General features: G+C 45.3%; 1 protein-coding gene across 1 annotated transcript in view; it reads left to right on the top strand.

Annotated features, from left to right (window-relative positions):
- The window catches only part of myo15b (myosin XVB), a 480192-nt gene that overhangs the window by 385119 nt on the left and 72655 nt on the right, over positions 1–22418 (top strand). Inside the window, exon 52 of the mRNA XM_070856827.1 lies at positions 12759–12900. Within this exon, the coding sequence (XP_070712928.1) occupies positions 12759–12900 (142 nt within the window). The remainder of the gene's footprint in view (positions 1–12758; positions 12901–22418) is intronic.

Genomic DNA, 22418 nt, shown 5'->3' with positions numbered 1-22418 from the left:
AATTATGCCTTGTTTACCTAAAGTCCAGGTCATTTATATCAAAATAAGAAGTGGTCCTAATACCGACCTCTGGGGAACATCATTGTATACTTCCCGCCAGTCTGAAAAACAACCATTCACCACTACTCTCTGCTTTCTGTCCCTTAGCTAATGTTATATCTACACAGCCACTGCCGCTCTAATCCTATGGGCTTCAATTTTGCTAATATGTTTATTGTATGGTACTTTGTCAAGTGCCTTTTGAAAATCCATTTACACAACGTCAACTGCACTCATCAATCTTTTCCGTTACTTCATCAAAGGGCTCAATCAAGTAGTCAAACGTGATTTGCCTTTAACAAATCCGTGCTGCCTTTCATTTATTAACCCATGTTTTTCCAAGTGCCAATTTATTTTGTCGCGTATTATTGATAATCTAAACGTTTCCCCACTACTGACATTAGGCTGACTGGACAGGGGCTTAACTATTGCAATCTTCCAGTCCTCTGGCACCATTCGCGTATCTAAGGATTGGAAGACTGTGCAATTTCCACCCATACTTCTCTCAACAACCTAGGATACATCGCATCTGGATGGGTGACTTTTCTACTTTGGGCGCTGCCAAGCTTTTAAGTACCTCCTCTTCATCCAATTTCTCTACTACCTCCTCCTCATTCAATTTCTCTACTACCTCCTCCTTTACTTGGAGAATGTCACCTGCCGAGGGCTGAGTAATGTAGATTGTAATTTTAGATTGCAATGTTGTACTGTAATGCTAAATTGCAACATTAGATCATAATATTGGATTGAGATGGTGGCGTTTTCATGAATTACCATTGGACTGTAAGGGAGAAAGATCAGAGCTTGCTCTCCCTGGTAGTTCTCCCTCTGATTAATCACATCCTTTAGGAAGAGTTTATGAAAGTAAAGAATTTGGGGGAAAAATTGGCCTCCTTTGCGCTTCCAGTTAGCGGCTCCGGGGTCGATAATGGGGCGCTAACAGCTTTGCGACCAGGCATGGCAAAAGTACCGATGCCCGTGAACTTCCCTTGCAGGTTAGCGCTGGCGGTAAACCTTAACGCCACGATCTCCTGTGCCCCAGAGATCGTGATGTCATCCAGTGCGCAGGGCCTCGGATCCTAAATTTGCTTCCGCCCCTGCAGGAAGCATTGTGCGGTCGGCCGGCCGCTTGGGGAGCAGTAAAGGCATTAGTGGTCAGGTGGGCTAAAAAATGTTTTTCACCTCTCTGCTCATTTTTGAATATTTCCAATGCCGTGAATGATCAGCTGACCGCAGGTGCCATTGCTGACCAGTAGAATCGTTACCTTGCAACGCCCTCAGTAATTGCCCTTCCCTTTAACGGAGGGAAGGAGCCTGTGATTCCGGCAGTGCTGCATATAACATTGTGCAGAACTCTGCTGCTACCGCCCCACTTGCCTCGTTCGGCACTCCAAGGGAAGTAGTACAGCTTGATTTAATGTTCCACTTCTCTCTTGGAGTGCTAAACCGGAAGTTTGCGTCCGCTGGAATTGGGTAGCACCCAGTGATACTTTTACACTCACGTAAAAGTTATCGCCCCAATTTTGGTGGACTTGAGGGCAGACCAGGGACTGTGGATACTCTGTGGCTCCGGTTCATTGGAGGTCGCCAGGTTGGCTGTTTGGCGTTGGCTGAGTAGGGCTTTCTTTGCAGGGTCTTTGAGAGTGCTTCATCGTTGATTTTTCTGCAGCAGTATTTCTGTTGCCCCCACTGTTTTGAGGCTACATTGATAGGAGATATCAGAGCGGATTAGACGGTGGTCAGTTGAGCAGTCGTCAGCTCCTGTCAGGGCGAGAGTTATGCGGACATCCTTGTGGTCCCTTGCTCGGATGATGACGTAGTCTAGCAGATGCCAGTGCTTGGAGCGAGGGTGCTGCCAGAAGGCCTTGTACTTGTCTTTCTGACGAAACAAGGTGTTGGTTATGACAAGACCATGTTTTGAGCATTTCGTCAGGAAGAGGATACCATTGGAGTTGCTTTTCCCTATCCCTTCCCTACCAATCACCCCTCTCCATAGGTCTGTGTCCTTTCCAACTCTGGCATTAAAGTCATCAAGGAGAATCAGCTTGTTGTCCGTTAGGACTTGGGACAGGGATTGTTCAAGGCTGGAGTAGAATTCTTCTTTGGCCTCGTCCGTAGCTTCCAGGTTTGGGGCGTACGCACTGATGACTGTAGCATTCTGGTCCCTGGTTAGAACCTCTCTCATTGGAGATGGTCATTGCCTGGCACTTGTGTGGTGCAAATGTTATTTGCCACATCTGCCTTAGTCTGAATGTCGTCCAGGTCTTGCTGCATGGACTGCTTCATTATCTGAGGAGTTGCGAATGGCACTGAACACTGCGCAAGCATCAGCGAACATCCCCACTGCTGACCTTATGATGGAGGGAAGGTCATTAATGATGCAGCTGAAGATGGTTGGACCTAGGACACTGCCCTGAGGAACTCCTGCAGCGATGTCCTGGGGCTGAGATGATTGACCTCCAACAACCATAACCATCTTCCTTTGTGCTGCGTATGACTCCAGTCAATGGGGAGTTTTCCCCGATTCACATTGACTTCAATTTTGCTAGAGCTCCTTGATGTCATACTCGGTCAAATGCTGCCTTGATGTCAAGCGCAGTCGTTCTCACCTCACCTCTAGAGTTGAGATCTTTTGTCCATGTTTGGAGCAAGCCTATAAAGAGGTCTGGAGCCCAAACTAAGCATCAGTGAGCAGATTATTTATTGGTGAGTAAGTGCCGCTTGATAGCACTGTCGACGACACCTTCCATCACTTTGCTGATGATTGAGAGTAGACTGTTGGGGCGGTAATTGACCGGATTGGATTTGTGCTGCTTTTTGTGGACAGGACATACTTGGGCAGTTTTCCACATTGTCGGGTAGATGCCAGTGTTGTCGCTGTACTTGAACAGCTTGGCTAGAAACGCGACTAGATCTGGAGTGCAAGTCTTCAACATGACAGCCGGGATGTTGTTGGGGCCCATAGCCTTTGCTGTATACAGTGCAGTCAGCGGTTTCTTGATATCAAGTGGAGTGAATCGATTTGGCTGAAGACTGGCTTCTGTGATGGTGGGGACCTCAGGAGGAGGTTTATATGGATCATCCACTTGGCACTTCTGGCTGATGATGGTTGCAAACGCTTCAGCCTTGTCTTTTGCACTACGTGCTGGGCTCCACCATCATTGAGGATGGGGATATTCATGGAGCCTCCTCCTCCTGTTAGTTGTTTAATTGTCCACCACCATTCATGACTGGATGTGGCAGGACTGCAAAGGTTTGATCTGATCCGTTGATTGTGGGATTGCTTAGCTCTGTCTATAGCATGCTGCTTTCACTGTTTAGAATGCATGTAGTCCTGTGTTGCAGCTTCCCCAGGTTGGCGCCTCTTTTTTAGGTATGCCTGTTGCTGCTCCTGGCATGCTGTTCTGCACTCCTCATTGAACCAGGTTTGGTACCCTGGCTTGATGGTAATGGTAGCGTGAGGGATATATCAGGCCCTGAGGTTACAGATTGTGATAGAGTACAATTCTGGTGCTGCTGATGGCCCACAGCGTCTCATGGATGGTCAGTTTTGAGCTGCTAGATCTGTTCTGAATCTATCCCATTTAGCATGGTTGCAGTGCCACACATTACAATGGAGGGTGTCTTCAGTGTGAAGACGAGACCACAATGACTGTGCGGTGGTCACTGCTAGTAATGCTGTCATGGACAGATGCACCTGCGACAGGTCGATTGGTGAGGACGAGGTGAAATAGGTTTTTCCTTCGTGTTGGTTCTCTCACCACCTGCCGCAGTCCCAGTCTGGCAGCTGTGTCCTTCAGCACGCGGCCAGCTCGGTCAGTAATGGTGCTACCGAGCCACTCTTGGTGATGGACATTGAAGTTCCCCACCCAGAGTACATTCTGTGCCCTTGCTATCCTCAATGCTTCTTCCAAATGGTGTTCAACCAGGGGGAGTACTGATTCATCAGCTGCGGGAGGGCAGTCGGTGGTAATCAGCAGGAGGTTTCCTTACTCATGCTTAACCTGAAGCCATGACACTTCTTTGGGTCCGGAGTCAATGTTGACGACTCCCAGGGCCCCTCCCTTCCGACTGTATACCACTGTGCCGCCACCTCGGGTGGGTCTGTGCTGCCAGTAGGACAGGACATACCCAGGGATGGTGATGGAGGAGTCTGGGACATTGGCTGAAGGGTATGATTCTGTGAGTATGACTGTCAGGCTGTTGCTTGACTAGTCTGTGGGGCAGCTCCCCCAATTTTGGCACAAGTTCCCAGATGTTAGTGAGGTGGACTTTGCAGGATCGACTGGGCTGAGTGCACTGTTGTCATGTCCGGAATCGGTGCTAAGGTCGATGCGGGGTGATCCTTCCGGTTTTATTCTTATTATTGTTTTCTGTAGCAGTTTGTTACAACTGAGTGGCTTGTTGGGCCATTTCAGAGGGCAGTTAAGAGTCAACCACATTGTTGTGGGTCTGGAGTCGCATATAGGCCAGACTGGGTAAGGACGGCAGGTTTCCTTCACGAACGCACATTAGTGAACCAGATGGGTTTATAACGATAATCTGGTAGTTTCACGGGGGGCAATTTTCGCCACCATTGGGCGACGGTTTTTTGCCGCCCGACGATTTTTTGGGAGTTACCAATATTTTATAAGTTTCCACAAAGTTTGTATGCTGGCACCGACTGTCAGCGCCAGATTTTTTGGCGCCAGATTTTTGGCACCGGTCTGCGCCGCTAAGGAAATTGGACCTCAGGCCCACTGCAATCCTGGGTCGCATGGCCTCCCTGTTTCCGGCCCTGCAATCCCGAGCCGAATGGCCTTCCTGCTCCCGGCCCGCTGCAATCCCGGGCCGGAAGTAATGCAGAGTTTAAACAATTTTTGCACTCATCAATGTGAAGAATATGTCTTCAATAATGAAGGACTTTTTATTTTGGACACCAGTTCTTAACATTTCATTCTCATGTTGGTATAGAAAGGATCAGAAGGAGATTAAACCTCCTCTCCTCTGGCTCAAATATGTGCTTAACCCCGACCTCAGAAAAGCTTCCCCTGTCACACCATGGTGAATTTTTTCACTTCTCACACCAGCTATCCTATCGACTTTCTTTGCTGGCCATTTGTATCTCTTATGGGCAGTTTTGTACTTTGGATTTGTGCCTATTAGGAACTGCTGATGCACAACATGATCACATGAAACGCATATCCCATTACTGCAGGAGCTTGAAGAACCATCACATAAAGTGGGATGCCATCCTGTAGAACAAATTCCAGGAGTCTGTGCATTTGGCCCATTTCTTTCCATCCTTTTCCAGTGATACTAATAGTGGTTATGTTAGCTTAATGGTTATGGTTTTAGGCCAGCAACCTAGATGTCATTTAATTCAACATCCAGCATGGCAAGTTGCACCAAAAGCTGAACCATTGTTAATAGTTTTATAATAGACTGTATCCAATAAAATGAAAACCGTGTTAATGACAGTACAGCTAAAATTACATTAATCACAGACAGTCATCATTAAGGTGCCATAAATCATTGTGTGTCTCATCTTCACAGTGTTGACTCTTTGCACCTGTTAGTGTGAAAACATAATGTTGTGTTTTATGTTGCTTTAATTCAAAAAATAATGTACATGATTCTGGTTAAATTTTAAAAATAAATAGGTTTATTAAATATTTGTACAGTACAGTTGTACTTAACTTAACTTTTAACTTTAATAAAAAATGTTGTATCAAACTTTTCAATGAAGAAAAAAAGAAACAAACAAGCCATATCTCCTCCCCCTCAGCGCTACGGGCCACTCCTGCCCCTGTTGTTGCCTCTATCCCTACCCGTTGTTGCAGACTTCTGCTTCCTCCCCCCCAAGGTTTTTTCTGTTTTCTTTCTGACCGAGCAATTGTTATTGGTAGGTTCCGACAGGGACAGACCTAGCAGACGTCATTGTGGAAGGCCTGGATTCCTCTTTGGACTCTTCTTCAGCCTGTGGATCAACCCCTGACTTTGATCTGGGGGTGAGAATGTTAGTGGCAGCAATGACAGCCTGGGTGTGCCCCCTTTTGCTGTTACTATCTCTGACATCCCCTCCCTCTTCTGTCCCGACAGTGTTGCTACTTCTGATGACAGTCCCACAATTTCTCCCCTCACCTCACCCATTCCTCCAGCCAATGCTGCTACTTCAAGTGCCAGTCCCATTAATTCTACCTTCACCCCACCCATGGTTTCCAGGAGCGATCTCTTTAGCTGGATGCTCTCTCCACTCATCCCCACGAACTGTCCTATGGTCCCTGCATCCTGTATTTCAGGTTCAGCTCTCCCTCCCACCCTCCTCTACCATCTCCCAGGTGTGGCTTGCTGCGACACACAGGGACCTGCAGCCTCAGACGGTACACCTTGAAATGTCACGCCAGTTGAATCGCTCAGGAAAGGGCTTGGAATCCTCAAGGAGTTCACCAGCTCCAATTCCAATGTAACCATCTTAGTATCGGGGTCTTCCTGCTGCCCTTCATTTTCCTGATCTAGATGAACATCTGGACTGACGACTTCCTGGTCATGCTCTTCTTCTACTTCAGTTGCATCTTCTGTCTCTTCTTGATGTGCAACATCTGCAAAACATAACAGAGTAGATGCTTGGTTAGCAGCAGGGGAGAAAGCGGAAGCGTAGTTAGCCCACGCAATGCTTAACATTTAGCCAACCCAGACTGTGCAATTTGCAGGGCTTACCCTCTCTCGGTAAGCTGGGCCCAATGTCGGTGGTTGATCTTCTCTTGTGAGATTAAATCATATAAGCTATCCTCTGTTCCACGGCTGTTGGTTGCAGCCTATTTGTCGGACCTCCTCCAGTTTCCGATCTTTCTCGGATGATCTGTGACACCATCTTCTGCAAAGATGAAAATAGAACTTTTTAAGAGAGGATCCTTCTACACACACACACATTAGTCACATTTACAAATGTTATTGCAGTGCATAAATATCAATAAAAATATAAATATAAATAAAAATATAAATTTAAATAAATATATTACTTACAGTAACTGCTTGTCCGAGGTCCTGTCACTTCTTTTTGAGCTGTGGGTGCTTCTTGGCGTAATGGACAATGAATTAAACTCTTCTGCAACTTGGTCCCAAACTTTTGCGAGTAGAGGGTTTCAGTTTCTTTTGTCCCATTCTCCCTTTGTTTTCAAGCACATCCCATCTCCTCTCAATTATGTCTACCAGGGGCTCAATTTCTTCTGCTAGAAACCTCTTGGCCCTTACAGCTTCCCCTTCCTCTTCTCCTTCTCTGTCCCTTTCTCCATCTCTGTCCCCTTCCCTTGCATCCATCTTTTGAAGCTGTCATTTTAATCTCCAAATCCAACTCTGATACCAATGGGTTCTCACTGTTGATCCAGACCAGTCACGTGTAGAAAGTAATTTTTTTTCACTTTTTTTTTCCGGGCACATGCGCAGACTTTTCAGCACACACTTCAAGCTCCGCCCCCAGAATTAACTTCGGGTAACGCAGCGCCAAAAATAACTTTTACTTTGGGGAAACTAACGATTTTTTGGGGCGCAAACGGGCAAAAAAATTTGTACGTTATAGTATGCAGGCGCCAAAAATCAGGAAGGTGGAAACTAGGGGCCAGGGTCACTAGCATTTTATTCAAGATGTCTTTAATGAATTGAATTTAAATTCCCCAGCTGCCGTGGTGTGATTTGAACGCACATCTCTGGATCATTAGTCCAAGCCTCTGGATTACTAGTCCAGTAATATAATGCTGCTATTCCCATATGTTGTGGTATTTCTGTGTGATGTGATCTGTCTCTGTGATACAGTTTGTCAGTGTGATACGGTCTGTCAGTGTGATACGGTCTGTCAGTGTGATATCGTCTGTCTCTGTGATACGGTCTGTCTCTGTGATACGGTCTGTCTCTGTGATATGGTCTGTCTCTGTGATATGGTCTGTCTCTGTGATATGGTCTGTCTCTGTGATATGGTCTGTCAGTGTGATATGGTCTGTCAATGTGATATAGTCTGTCAGTGTGATATGATCTGTCAGTGTGGTATGCTCTGTCAATGTGACATCATCTGTCAGTGTGATATGGTCTGTCAGTGTGATATGGTCTGTCAATGTGATATCGTCTGTCAGTGTGATATGGTTTGTCAGTGTGATATGGTTTGTCAGTGTGATACGGTCTGTCAGTGTGATACGGTCTGTCAGTGTGATATCGTCTGTCAGTGTGATATCGTCTGTCAGTGTGATATCGTCTGTCTCTGTGATATGGTCTGTCTCTGTGATATGGCCTGTCAATGTGATATCGTCTGTCAGTGTGACATGGGACGCCAGCAAATGTGACTGAGAGATTTCACTATATAATTATTTTCTGCCAATTCCCTGTCCCTCCTGAAGGAATTCACTGGGATACAGTTCCATGGGTGTTGGCAGTCTTCACTCAAGTGGTCATTTGTCAACTGTGAGATTCAACAATAAAGTCCAGCAGGATATTTGGTCTGATCTTGTCCTCACCTGACATTTTAAGGGGTTATTGAATAGCAATCAGCAGCAGGAACCATGACTGATTTGCCCCCCCAAAGGTGCTGTGACAAATTGTAGTGCCCTAACAGGTTTAAATTAATATCAGAGTTGTATAAAAAAATTAAGAAAAATGTGCAATGGCTCAAAATTTTAAATAAAAGCATAAAATGTTGGAAATACACAAAAGTTCTGCCTGCATCTGAACCAACAATGGCTATTTAATATTTTGAAAAGAGACACAGAACAATGACGTCTCAAAACGTTTTACAGCCAATGAAGTACTTTTGGAGTGTAGTCACTGCTGTAATGTGGGAAACGTGGCAACCAGTTTGCGCAAAGCAAACTCCCACAAACAGCAATGTGATAATGGCCAGATAAACTGTTTCTTGTGATGTTGATTGAGGGATAAATATTGGCCAGGACACCAAGGATAACTCCCCTGCTCATCAAAATAGTGTGGGATCTTTTACGTCCACCTGAGAGAGCAGATGGGGCCTCGGTTTAACGTCTCATCCAAAAGATGGCACCTCCGACAGTGCAGCACTCCCTCACACCCACGGAGTGTCAGCCTAGATTTATGTGCTCAAGTTCCTGGAGTGGGACTTAAACCCACAACCTTCTGATTCAGAGGTAAGTGAGCTACCCACTTAAAAAAAATATATTAATATTTATTAAACATTAAGAACATTTACAACATCGTGATCATTCCATTGTATCATACAAATCCATTCCGCCCCTCTGCACAGCCGTTCCTCCAACACATATTAACATCAAAACCTAAAGTTTAATTTGTTGCCTGTAACATATAATAATCTATTATACTTTACAAATTGATCATAAAATACTATCTTTAAATTCTTTTCTGAATAAACCATCCACAGAGCCTTATAATGATCTTTTAGTTTATATTTAAAACTCTTTTAGGTTTATTCTCTTTCCCTTAAAAAACAGAGCATTCCTTCCTTGCACAATCACAAATCTTGCCAAACTGAACATTACATTAATTGCCGCTCCACTAGACTCAGGCAGACTCTCCTGCAATCCCCATCTCAAAATTGAGTCCCACAGATTCCCATTCTTGCTCTTCGGTCCTCACCCAGCAAGAAATCTTCACACAACTGTCGAACATAGTATTTAAAATCCTTTAACTGCGGACATAACACCAGCAAATGGGACAGAGTCTCATCCCGCGTCCCACACACTGGGCACGTTGCCACCTCTACTCGCCCAATCTTACATAAGACTATCACGGTAAAAATCCGGTTATGAGCCAATTTGAAATCCAGTTCAATCCATTCTGGACATTTTAAATTCACCCACACTTCCTTCCAAATCCTGTTGAAGTCCAGCTGTGGGTATATACTCCGCTAAAACTTCTGACCAGCAGGTGTCTTAAATCTCCATTCTCTAAATACCCCGTAGAAATCTCGAGTATTACAGTTGTCAACTTGAACCAACTCCTTCCCTTTCTCCAGCAGAAAGCTTGGAAAAGCGGGACACATTTCACCTCCTTTGGAGATTTGTGTATTTATTTCTTCCATCCAATCCTGTGGCATTGCCCTCACAATCTTCTCATACATGATCGTAATTGCTTTTTCCTCTACCTCCTAATCCTCCTCCTAAACTATGTCCCTCACTACCGCTTCCGGCAACCAACCTGGAATTACCTCATATAATATACCTTTCACATATATAATACCAGCTTTTATAAAAGCTTGATTAAATAATACCTCTCCTTCAATGTTGATCCACATGTTCAAAAATAAGGGCTGTTCTAAAAAATTCCTCAGCACCTTTGGGCATAAACTGCACACTTTTAAAAATTGGACCCAAGTGTCTACAACCCCCTTATAAAACCTAGGGAGAGGTTTAATCGATTTCAAAAACATATTGTTTTATTCCATATAAAATATTCCCTGTCCTCCTAACCCACTTAATTTAAAAAAATGCTGGAAACTCTTCCAAAAACTTGTATTTGACTGAAGAAATCTCTTCACCCATTTAATTCAAAAGGATTTTTTCTTCAAATCAATATCTGGGATATTGAGTCCTCCCTGATTTCGCTGTCTAATGATGGTATTGTAAACAACCAAGGCTGGTTTCCCTTTCCATAAAAACTTTACACAAGCCTCTCGGATAGACTTTTCCACCCACTCAGGAATATCCTCCACTGTCAATAAGTACCATGGTTTCGATAGCAGGAGAGCTGCCACTATTGTCGCTTTTCCTTGCACTTTCAACCACCTTCTTTCCCATCTTCACAAAATCTTTTTAATTTTCATAATCTTCAGTTCCCAATTTAGTTGATCCACTTCATCCCTATCCTTCTTGCATCCCATATGCACTCCCAGAACTTCTAAAACCTCCACCACCTTAAAAGGGCTTTCCTCCAACCACTCCCCCTACTCCTTCCCACAACCAGGCCTTGGGACGTACTATAATTTACTCCGGCTCCTGAAGCTCTACAATACTCCTCCACTACTCCCACAGCTTTCCTCACTGACTCCCCATCTCTCAACGTTAAGGTCGTGTCATCTGTGTATTGGTGTATCACCGACACCCGCCCGGAACTGGGAACCGCTATCCCAACTACGCCCTGTTCCTTTCGCATCACGTAACCTAATGGTTCTGCTACCAATGTGTACAACAGTGGGGACAGGGGACAACCCTGTCTCACTGATCTCTGTACTGGAAAATACTTGGGATAAAAAAACATTACATTTAACACAGCTAAATGTGTTTGAACAAAAAATCTTTATCCACTCAATGACATTTTTCCCCAAACCAAATGCTTCCAAAACCATCAATAAAAACTCATAAGAGACTCTATCAAAGGCTTTCTCTTGATCCATCTTTAGCACATAAGCTTCCCTCCCACTCTCTTCCGTTCCGGTCCTGCTGCCCCTTTAAGGCTCCTGCCTCTTGCACCGTCTCCTGGTCTTTTCCCCTCCTGCTCCCCAAAATGTACAACTCCCCGTCTCTCTTTGGAGTACTTACACTTAACCCGCACCCACCTCTACTCCCCCCACGGACACCTGAAGGCGAGCCATATTATGCTCCGCAATTTTCTGTTTCTTCTTGCGCTCTTTCCTCATTCCATTCGGCGGCTATGTCCTCCGCCTGCTCCGCTCTTCTGGCAACTCCACTCACACCTCCTACTCCTTCTCCCATCTCCTCGTTGCTCAGGTCTGGACAGCTTCTTACTAAATGGTCATGTCCAAGACTAATAGCAAACCTTCACCTGGTTAACATGCAGAACCCGGAAGTACTGCACTCCTTTCATTGTCTCGAATTTCATGCTGTAGGGTAATGACTTCACCCCCTCTGGGAACACACTTCTACATAACGGATTCCATCGGCTACCCGCATTCCAGGATAGTATCTCCTCTTTATTACTGAGCAAAGTTTAATGGCCCACGACTCCAACTTTTTTATCAGCACATCGTCCTCATTATAAACTGGCAGGTTTGGAATACAGCAAAGATACATCCAAGTCCTTCTCACCAACCTTCAGGCTCAGTAAAAGTCTTTCCACCTCCTCTCGGCCACTGACCGTCACTTTGAATCCAACATTTGGCTTTGGTCGGCAAGCAAAGCAACTTTCCTCACCGTAGTCCTCATGTACTGCCTGGATAATATCCCAAGCTCGCATCTCCTTATCCAGGCAGTGAACCACCACTGTGGTTTCTTTTCCAAACCTCCTGGGGTCCTGGCTCAAATCTTTGGGCCTTTTATTTTCCCTTCTCAAGACATTCTCTCCCTTGATTAAATTCACACTGGGAGCATTGTCCTCTGAGGGACCCGGCACTCCAGGCCCCTCAGCAGCCTCTGACTGATGTTTATGGGCCAAAAAGGCCCTAAAATTTGAAAAAATAACAACCCAAAAACCCACCACCAACTTTTTACAAACTCACTCCAACTCCTGCAGTAATCAACAGCACCTGCTCATTCCTAGCCCCTCCCACCGAGAGAGTGCTACCCACCGAGCCACAGCTGTGACACCTACAAGTGTAGAACTCATGACACAGGGACCTCGAACCGAAAGGTTAACTTGGCTTTCCAATTTTCAGAGAGACCGGTTGTGTACTTCCAGCATTTTCTAATGTAGACGACAGAGCACAGCCTGGAAGGCTTCAGATATTCATTTATCCGATCAGTATCATTCCCTGAGCAGGACAATCTCACCTGTGCCGATAACAGACACATGTCCCTCTCTCTCTATTGTAGTTATGTTGAATTGCTGAGTGTGAAGTTAAAGGAAGTTGCAGTGCTGGAGCTTGCTCTGAAGAATGAGCAATTGGTTCTATATTCGGAAAAAGCTGAGCAGGCAAAGGCGCTCATCAATCTATTCCTGGAAGAGTTGCGGAAGGTAAGGCATCAGATCTTAAAAATCCCATAGTGGTGGAAAATGGAGAAGGCATTAAACTAAAGCCAGCCGGTGGAAGGTAGCACATCAAACTGGCAACCCATGACGTTTTTTGGAAAAGGTCCAAACTCACACTGTATAGAATTACTGACATAGGGCCAGTGCTGGTGCAGTTACTCGTACAGGTATCGCCCCAGTGCTGGTATTTTTCATGGTATGGGTACTACTCCAGTATTGGATGCCGTTATTGGTACAGGCACTGCCCCAGTATTGGTTATAGTTACTGACACATAGATGTACAGCACAGAAACTGGTCATTCGTCCAACTGGTCCATACTGGTGTTTATGCTCCACATGAGCCTCCTCCTACGCCTCTTCATCTCACTATCAGCATATCCTATTAATTTCTTCCTCATGCGTTTAGCTAGCTTTCCCTTAAATGCACCAATGCTATTAACCTCAACTATTCCATGTGGTAGCAAGTTCCACATTCTAATCACTCTCTGGGTAAAGAAATTCCTCCTGAATTCGCGACTGGATTTATTGGTGACTATCTAATTTTATGGTCCCTAGTTTTGGACACCCCCACAGGTGGAAATATTTTCTCTACGTTTGCCCTAACAACTCCTTTCATAATCTTAGAGATCTCTTTCAGGTCACCTCTCAATCTTCTCTTTTCTAGCGAAAAGAGCCTCAGCCAGTTCATTTATATTAGTACCTTAGTTCTGGTATCATTCTAGTAAATCTTTTTAGCACCTAATGGTGCCTCTATATCATTTTATTAATATAGAGACCAGAAATGTTCATAGTACTCTAAGTGACGTCTAACCAAGGTTCTATGGGGGAGAAATTGAGTGCATTTGCACCTCCCGTTAACACCCCGGAGCGCTAGCAGGGCGCAAGTGCCTTTGTAACCATGCACAGCACTGACATCGACTCCCGCCATATTCAGCGGGAATTTAGAGGCAGCGCTACGGCGTTGTGCCCCAATCCCCTGCGCCCAGAGATCGTGATGTCATCGCCATGCACATTGCCCCGGTAGCTCCCTGGACTCAAAATTCACTTCCGCCCCTTGCAGCCGTGCCGGGCGAAAGCACCGACAGCTGCAGGAGGTGTGGATCGGGCGGCCGACCACTACCGGGGCAATGATTAAAGGCAAGGTGGCCGAGGTAAGTTTAAAACAATAATTACCTTCCTTGTTTTTTTCACGGATTCCTGCCCGCGATCGTTCATCCTAACGATTGGTCTCCTAACTTCAAGAAGGACATTCTTGCTATTGAGGGAGTGCAGCGAAGATTCACCAGACTGATTCCCGGGATGGTGGGACTGACCTATCAAGAAAGACTGGATCAACTGGGCTTGTATTCACTGGAGTTCAGAAGAATGAGAGGGGACCTCATAGAAACGTTTAAAATTCTGACAGGTTTAGACAGGTTAGATGCAGGAAGAATGTTCCCAATGTTGGGGAAGTCCAGAACCAGGGGTCACAGTCTAAGGATAAGGGGTAAGCCATTTAGGACCGAGATGAGGAGAGACTTCTTCACCCAGAGAGTGGTGAACCTGTGGAATTCTCTGCCACAGAAAGTGGTTGGGGCCAATTCACTAAATATATTCAAAAGGGAGTTAGATGAAGTCCTTACTACTCGGGGGATCAAGGGTTATGGCGAGAAAGCAGGAAGGGGGTACTGAAGTTTCATGTTCAGCCATGAACTCATTGAATGGCGGTGCAGGCTAGAAGGGCTGAATGGCCTGCTCCTGCACCTATTTTCTATGTTTCTATGTTTCTATCCCAGGTTTCTGCTTGCGTGCCGGGCTGATCGCACGGATTCGCCACTTCCTTGGTGGTCCAGGTAGGTCCCCTTCATATTGCAGAGCCTGCAGCGATGGCACTGCCCCTTAAGGGAGGGAAGGACTTTTTCAACGCGGCAGCGTTGCTGAGGTCACCTCTGTTAGCTCAGGCCTGCTTCCGTTAGCTATCCAAGAAGGAAATGGAGCACTTGATTTAGCGCTCCACTTCCTCCTTGGAGTGCAAATGGCGAATTTTTTTTAGGTTTGAAATCGTCAGAGCCTGGCGCTAACTTTTCAATCTTTAAAAATGTTTTGCCTCAAATGGGCCGATAGTGAATTTCTCCCCCTATCTGGTTAACTTAACTTCCCTGCCTTTCAATGCTATCCCTCTGGAAATTAACTCCAGTGCTTTGTTTTCTTTTTTAATGGACTTATTAACCTGAGTCAATTCGGAAGGACAGACAGAACGGAAAATGAGGTGGGGTAGCGCTATTAATAAAGGATGGGATCAGTGCGTTAGTGAGAAACAATATTGGCTCAGAGGATCAAGATGTTAATCAAGTTGGGTGGAGATAAGGAATAATAAAGGGAAAAAGTCGTTGGTGGGTGTAGTCTTTCAGCCCCCTAACAGTAGCTACACTGTTGGACGGAGTACAAATCAAGAAATAATGAAGGCTTGTAATAAAGGAATGGCAATAATCATGGGTGATTTTAACCTTCATATTGATTGGACAAAGCAAATTAGCCAGGGTAACCTTCAGGAGGAGTTCATAGAGTGTATCCAGGATAGTTTCCTTGAACAGTATGTTGCGGAACCAACCAGGGACAGGCTATCTTCGATCGAGTACTGTGTAATGAAGCAGGATTAATAAATGATCTCATAGTAAAAGATCCTCTAGGAATGAGTGACCATAACATGATTGAATTTCAAATTCAGTTGGAAGGTGAGAAAGTTGGTTCTCAAACCAGGGTCCCAAGCTTAAATAAAGGAAACTACAAAGGTATGAGGGCAGAGTTGGCTAAAAGGACTGGGAAAACAGACTAAAGAATGAGACAGTTGATGAGCAGTGGCAGACATTTGAGGAGACATTTCATAACTTGCAACAAAAATATATCCCAATAAGAAGGAAAGGCTGTAAGAGAAGGGATAACCATCCGTGGCTAACTAAGGAAATAAGGGAGGGTATCAAATTGAAAACAAAGGAATACAATGTGGCCAAGACTAGTGGAAGGCAGAGGATTGGGAATGTTTTTAAGCCAGCAGAGAATGACTAAAAAAATGATTAAGAGAGCAAAGATAGATTATGAAAGTAAACTAGCATGAAATATTAAAACAGATAGTAAGAGTTTCTACAGTTACCTAAAAAGAAAAAGAGTGGCTAAAATAAATGTTGGTCCCCTGGAGGATGAGAATGGAGGAATTAATAATGGAGAACAAGGAAATGGCAGAGACCATTTTGTATCACGGTAGAAGACACTAAAAACATTCCAATAGTGGATAACCAAGGGGCTATAGGGAGGGAGGAACTTAATACAATCACTATCACTAATGAAGTAGTACTAGGTAAAATAATGGGACTAAAGGCGGACAAGTTCCCTGGACCTGATGCCTTACATTCTAGGGTCTTAAGGGAAGTGGCTGCAGAGATAGTGGATGCATTGGTTGTAATCTACCAAAATTCCCTGGATTCTAGGGCGGTCCCAGCATATTGGAAAATGTAACGCCTCTATTTAAAAGAGGAGGCAAACAAAAAGCAGGAAACTATAGACCAGTTAGCCTAACATCTGTCGTTAGGAAAATGCTGGAGTCCATTATTAAGGAATCAGTAGCAGGATATTTGGAAAAGCATGATTCAATCAAGCAGAGCCAGCATGGTTTTGTGAAAGGGAAATCTTGTTTGACAAATTTGCTGGAGTTCTTTGAGGATGTAAGGAGCAGGGTAGATAAGGGGGAACCAGTGGATGTAGTGTATTTGGATTTCCAGAAGGCATTCAATAAGGATTGGCTAACTAACAGAAAATAGAGATTCGGGATAAATGGGTAATTTTCCTGTAGGCAAACAGTGACTAGTGGGGTGCCGCAGGGATCGGTGCTGGGTCCTTAACTATTTACAATCTATATTAATGACATGGATGAAGGGACCAAGTGTAATGTAGCCAAGTTTGCTGATGATACAAAGATGGGTGGGGAAAAAAATTGTGAGGAGGACACAAAAAATCTGCAAATGGATAGACAGGCTAAATGAGTGGCCAAAAATTTGGCAGATAGAGTATAATGTGGGAAAATGTGAGGTTATCCAATTTAGCAGAAAAAATAAAAAAGCAAATTATAGTTTAAAGGAGAAAAATTGCAAAGTGCTGCAGTACAGAGAGACCTGGGGGTCCTTATGCATGAAACACAAAAAGTTAGTGTGCAGATACAGCAAGTAATCAGGAAGGCAAATGGAATGTGGGCCTTTATTGCAAGGGGGATAGAGTATAAAAGCAGGGACGTCCTGCTACAACTGTACAGGGTATCGATGAGGCCACACCTGGAGTACTGCGTACAGTTTTGGTCTCTGTATTTAAGGAAGGATATATTTGCATTGGAGGCTGTTCCGAGAAGGTTCACTGGGTTGATTCCGGAGATGAGGGAGTTGACTTATGAGGATAGGTTGAGTAGGTTGGGCCTATACACATTGGAGTTCAGAAGAATGAGAGGTGATCTTATTGAAACTTATAAGATAATGAGGGGGCTCGACAAGGTGGATGCAGAGAGGATATTTCCACATACGAGAAACTAATACTAGGGGACATAGTCTTTGAATAAAGGGCTGCCCATTTAAAACTGAGATGAGGAGAAATTTCTTCTCTCAAAGGGTTTTAAATCTATGGAATTCTCTGCCCAGAGAGTTGTGGAGGCTGGGTCATTGATTGTATTTAAGGTGGAAATAGATAGATTTTTGAGCGATAAGGGAGTAAAGGGTTATGAGGAGAAGGCAGAGAAGTGGAGCTGAGTCCATGATCAGATCAGCCATGATCTTATTGAATGGCAGAGCAGGCTCAAGGAGGCTTATAAAAGGCCACGGAGTTCGGGAGCAGCGGGAGTTCGAGGAGGTGGCAGTCGAGGAGGCCTACAAAAGGCCCGGGAATTCAGGAGCAGCGGGAGGTCGAGGAGGCCTATAAAAGGCCCGGGAGTTCAGGAGCAGCGGGAGTTCGAGGAGGCGGCAGTTGAGGAGGCCTATAAAAGCCACGGGAGTTCAGGAGCAGCGGGAGTTCGAGGAGGCGGCAGTCGAGGAGGCCTATAAAAGCCACGGGAGTTCAGGAGCAGCGGGAGTTCGAGGAGGCGGCAGTCGAGGAGGCCTATAAAAGGCCCGGGAGTTCGGGAGCAGCGGGAGTTCGAGGAGGCAGCAGTCGGGGAGTCCTATAAAATGCCCGGGAGTTCGGGAGCAGCAGGAGTTCGAGGAGGCGGCAGTCGAGGAGGCCAGTGCTGGTGCTGGGACAGAAAGTAAACAAAGAAGTAGAAATAAATCGAAGGGTGACATCACAGCCAAGCGGGTAAGTGATTGGCTGATGGATTGGTGAGTATTTAATCTTTTTTTCCTTTTTATTTCCTTATCAGTAGGTAATCTTTGACATTGTTGCCAAATTAAGTTAATCTAAGGCTTAAGTCATGGCAGGAGAGCCCAGACCCGTCTCATGCTCCTCCTGTGCTTTGTGGGAAGCCAGGGACGCTTCCAGTGTCCCTGACGACTACATGTGCAGGAAGTGTATCCTGCTGCAGCACCTGACAGACCGCATTGTGGCACTGAAGCTGCGCATGGATTCACTCTGGAGCATCCGCGATGCTGAGGATGTCGTGAATAGCACGGTTAGCGAGTTGGTCACACCGCAGGCAAAGGTTACTCAGGCAGATAAGGAATGGGTGACCATCAGGCAGAGCAGTGGAAGGAAGGTAGTGGAGGGGTCCCCTGCGGTCATCCCCCTCCAAAACAGAGACACCGTTTTGGGTACTGTTAGGGGGGATGACTCATCAAGGGAAGGCAACAGCAGCCAAGTTCATGGCACCATAGGTGGCTCTGCTGCACAGGAGGGCAGGAAGAAGAGTGGTATAGTGGTAGGGGAATAGATAGGCGTTTCTGCGGCCGCAATCGAGACTCCAGGATGGTATGTTGCCCCCCTGGTGCAAGGGTCTCGGAGTGGCTGCAGGACATTTTGGAGGGGGAGGGTGAACAGCCAGTTTTTGAGGTGCATATAGGTGCCAACGATATAGGTAAAAAACAGGATGAGGTCCTACAAGCTAAATTTAGGGAGCTAGGAGTTAAATTAAAAAGCAGGACCTCAAAGGTAGTAATCTCAGGATTGATACCAGTGCCACGTGCTAGTCAGAGTAGGAATTGCAGGATAGCTAAGATGAATACGTGGCTTGAGGAATGGTGCAAGAGGGAGGAATTCAACTTCCTGGGACATTGCAACCGGTTCTGGGGGAGGTGGGACCAGTACAAACTGGACAGTCGGCACCTGGGCAGGACCAGAACCAATGTCCTAGAGGGAGTGTTTGCTAGTGCTGTTGGGGAGGGGTTAAACTAATGTGGCAGGGGGATGGGAACCTATGCAGGGAGACAGAGGGAAGTAAAATGCGGGCAGAAACGAAAGATAGAAAGAAGAAAAGTAAAAGTGGAGGACAGAGAAACCCAAGGCAAAAATCAAAAAGAGCCACATTAAAGCAAAAGTCTAAAGGGACAAAGTGTGTTAAAAAGACAAGCCTGAAGGCTCTGTGCCTCAATGCGAGAAGTATTCGTAATAAGGTGGACGAATTAACTGCGCAGGCAGCTATTAACGAATATGATATAATTGGGATTACAGAGACATGGCTCCAGAGTGACCATGGCTGGGAACTCAACATCCAGGGGTATTCAACATTCAGGAAGGATAGACAGAAAGGAAAAGGAGGTGGGGTGGCGTTGCTGGTTAAAGAGGAAATTAACGCAATAATAAGGAAGGACATTAGCTTGGATGATGTGGAATCTGTATGAGTAGAGCTGCGGAATACCAAAAGGCAGAAAACGCTAGTGGGAGTTGTGTACAGACCACCAAACAGTCATAGTGAGGTTGGGGACAGCATCAAACAAGAAATTAGGGATGCGTGCAATAAAGATACAGCAGTTATCATGGGTGACTTTAATCTACATATAGATTGGGCTAACCAAACTGGTAGCAGTACTGTGGAGGAGGATTTCCTGTAGTGTATTAGGGATGGTTTTCTAGACCAATATGTCAAGGAACCAACTAGAGGGCTGGCCATCCTAGTCTGGGTGATGTGTAACGAGAAAGAACTAATTAGCAATCTTGTTGTGTGAGGCCCCTTGGGGAAGAGTGACCATAATATGGTAGAGTTCTTTATGAAGATGGAGAGTGACACAGTTAATTCAGAGATTAGGGTCCCGAACTTAAGGAAAGGTAACTTCGATGGTATGAGGCGTAAACTGGCTAGAATAGACTGGCAAATGATACTTAAAAGATTGACGGTAGATAGGCAATGGCAAACACTTAAAGATCACATGGATGAACTTCAACAATTGTACATCCCGGTCTGGAGTAAAAATAAAACGGGGAAGGAGGCTCAACCGTAGCTAACAAGGGAAATTAGGGATAGTGTTAAATGCAAGGAAGAGGCATATAAATTGGCCAGAAAAAGCAGCAAACCTGAGGACTGGGAGAAATTTAGAATTCAGCAGAGGAGGACAAAGGGTTTAATTAGGAGGGGGGAAATAGAATATGAGAGGAAGCTTGCTGGGAACATAAAAACTGACTGCAAAAGCTTCTATAGATATGTGAAGAGAAAATGATTAGTGAAGACAAACGTAGGTCAAGTGGATGTGGTGTATTTGGACTTTCAAAAGACTTTTGACAAGGTCCCACACAAGAGATTGGTGTGCAAAATTAAAGCACATGGTATTGGGGGTAATGTATTGATGTGGATAGAGAACTGGTTGGCAGACAGGAAGCAGAGAGTCGCGACAAACGGGTCCTTTTCAGGCTGGCAGGCAGTGACTAGTGGAGTGCCGCAGCGCTCAGTGCTGGGACCCCAGCTCTTTACAATATACATCAATGATTTAGATGAAGGAATTGAGAGTAATATCTTCAAGTTTGCAGATGACACTAAGCTGGGGTGTGAGCTGTGAGGAGGATGCGAAGAGGCTGCAGGGTGACTTGGACAGGTTAGGTGAGTGGGCAAATGCATGGCAGATGCAGTATAATGTGAGGTTATCCACTTTGGTGGCAAAAACATGAAGGCAGAATATTATCTGAATGGCAGCAGATTAGGAAAAGTGGAGGTGCAACGAGACCTGGGTGTCATGGTACATCAGTCATTGAAAGTATACATGCAGGTGCAGCAGGCGGTGAAGAAGGCAAATGACATGTTGGCCTTCATAGCTAGGGGATTTGAGTATAGGAGCAGGGAGGTCTTGCTGCAGTTGTACAGGGCCTTGGTGAGGCCTCAACTGGAATATTGTGTTCAGTTTTGGTCTCCTAATCTGAGGAAGGACATTCTTACTATTGAGGGAGTGCAGCGAAGGTTCACCAGACTGATTCCCAGGATGGCAGGTCTGACATACGAGGAGAGACTGGATCAACTGGGCCTGTATTCACTGGAGTTAAGAAGAATGAGAGGGGATCTCATAGAAACATATAAAATTCTGACAGGACTGGACAGGTTAGATGCAGGAAGAATGTTCCCGATGTTGGGGAAGTCCAGAACCAGGGGTCACAGCCTAAGGATAAGGGGTAAGCCATTTAGGCCCGAGATGAGGAGAAAATTCTTCACTCAGAGAGTTGTTAACCTGTGGAATTTTTTTTCGCAGAGAATTGTTGATACCAGTTCATTAGATATATTCAAGAGGGAGTTGGACATGGCCCTTACAGCTAAAAGGGATCAAGGGGTATGGAGAGAAAGCAGGAAAGGGATACTGACGTGAATGATCAGCCATGATCTTATTGAATGGTGGAGCAGGCTCGAAGGGACGTATGGCCTACTCCTGCACCTATTTCTTATGTTCTTATGAGTCGCTACTTTTAGTGATTTGTGTATTTGTATCTTTATATCCCATTGCTCCTCTGCCCCATTTGGACTCTTATTTTCCAAGGAGTAGGTAGTTTTCCTACCAAAATGCCTGTGTAGTTACTGGTACAAGTACTGCCCAGTGTGGGTGTAGTTACTGGTACAGGTACTGCCCAGTGTGGGTGTAGTTACTGGTACAAGTACTGCCCAGTGTGGGTGTAGTTACTGGTACAAGTACTGCCCAGTGTGGGTGTAGTTACTGGTACAGGTACTGCCCAGTGTGGGTGTAGTTACTGGTACAAGTACTGCCCAGTGTGGGTGTAGTTACTGGTACAGGTACTGCCCAGTGTGGGTGTAGTTACTGGTACAAGTACTGCCCAGTGTGGGTGTAGTTACTGGTACAGGTACTGCCCAGTGTGGGTGTAGTTACTGGTACTGTAGATGCTGTGGCCATTTGTTCTGTCCGAGTTTTTTTTTAATGTTTTATTCGTTGCCAATCTTTCCAATTCTTTGTCAGATCAACTTGTCATATCATAAACGCCAAAGGTCATCTTGCGCCCAAACAAAGATCACTCTGATTGGCGCAGAGTGATCTTTGTTTGTTCTGTCCGAGTTGCCTCAGCAGAGATCAGTGGTATCAGAAGAGTCTAGGTCAGAACTCGGCCCTTCTGGTCTGTATGCCTCAGCTGCA

Source organism: Pristiophorus japonicus, chromosome 16 (genome assembly GCF_044704955.1).
Source record: "Pristiophorus japonicus isolate sPriJap1 chromosome 16, sPriJap1.hap1, whole genome shotgun sequence".
Classification (NCBI taxonomy): Eukaryota; Metazoa; Chordata; class Chondrichthyes; family Pristiophoridae; genus Pristiophorus; species Pristiophorus japonicus.
Note: the sequence above shows the minus strand (reverse complement) of the source record. Positions and strands in the feature narration are given on the sequence as shown.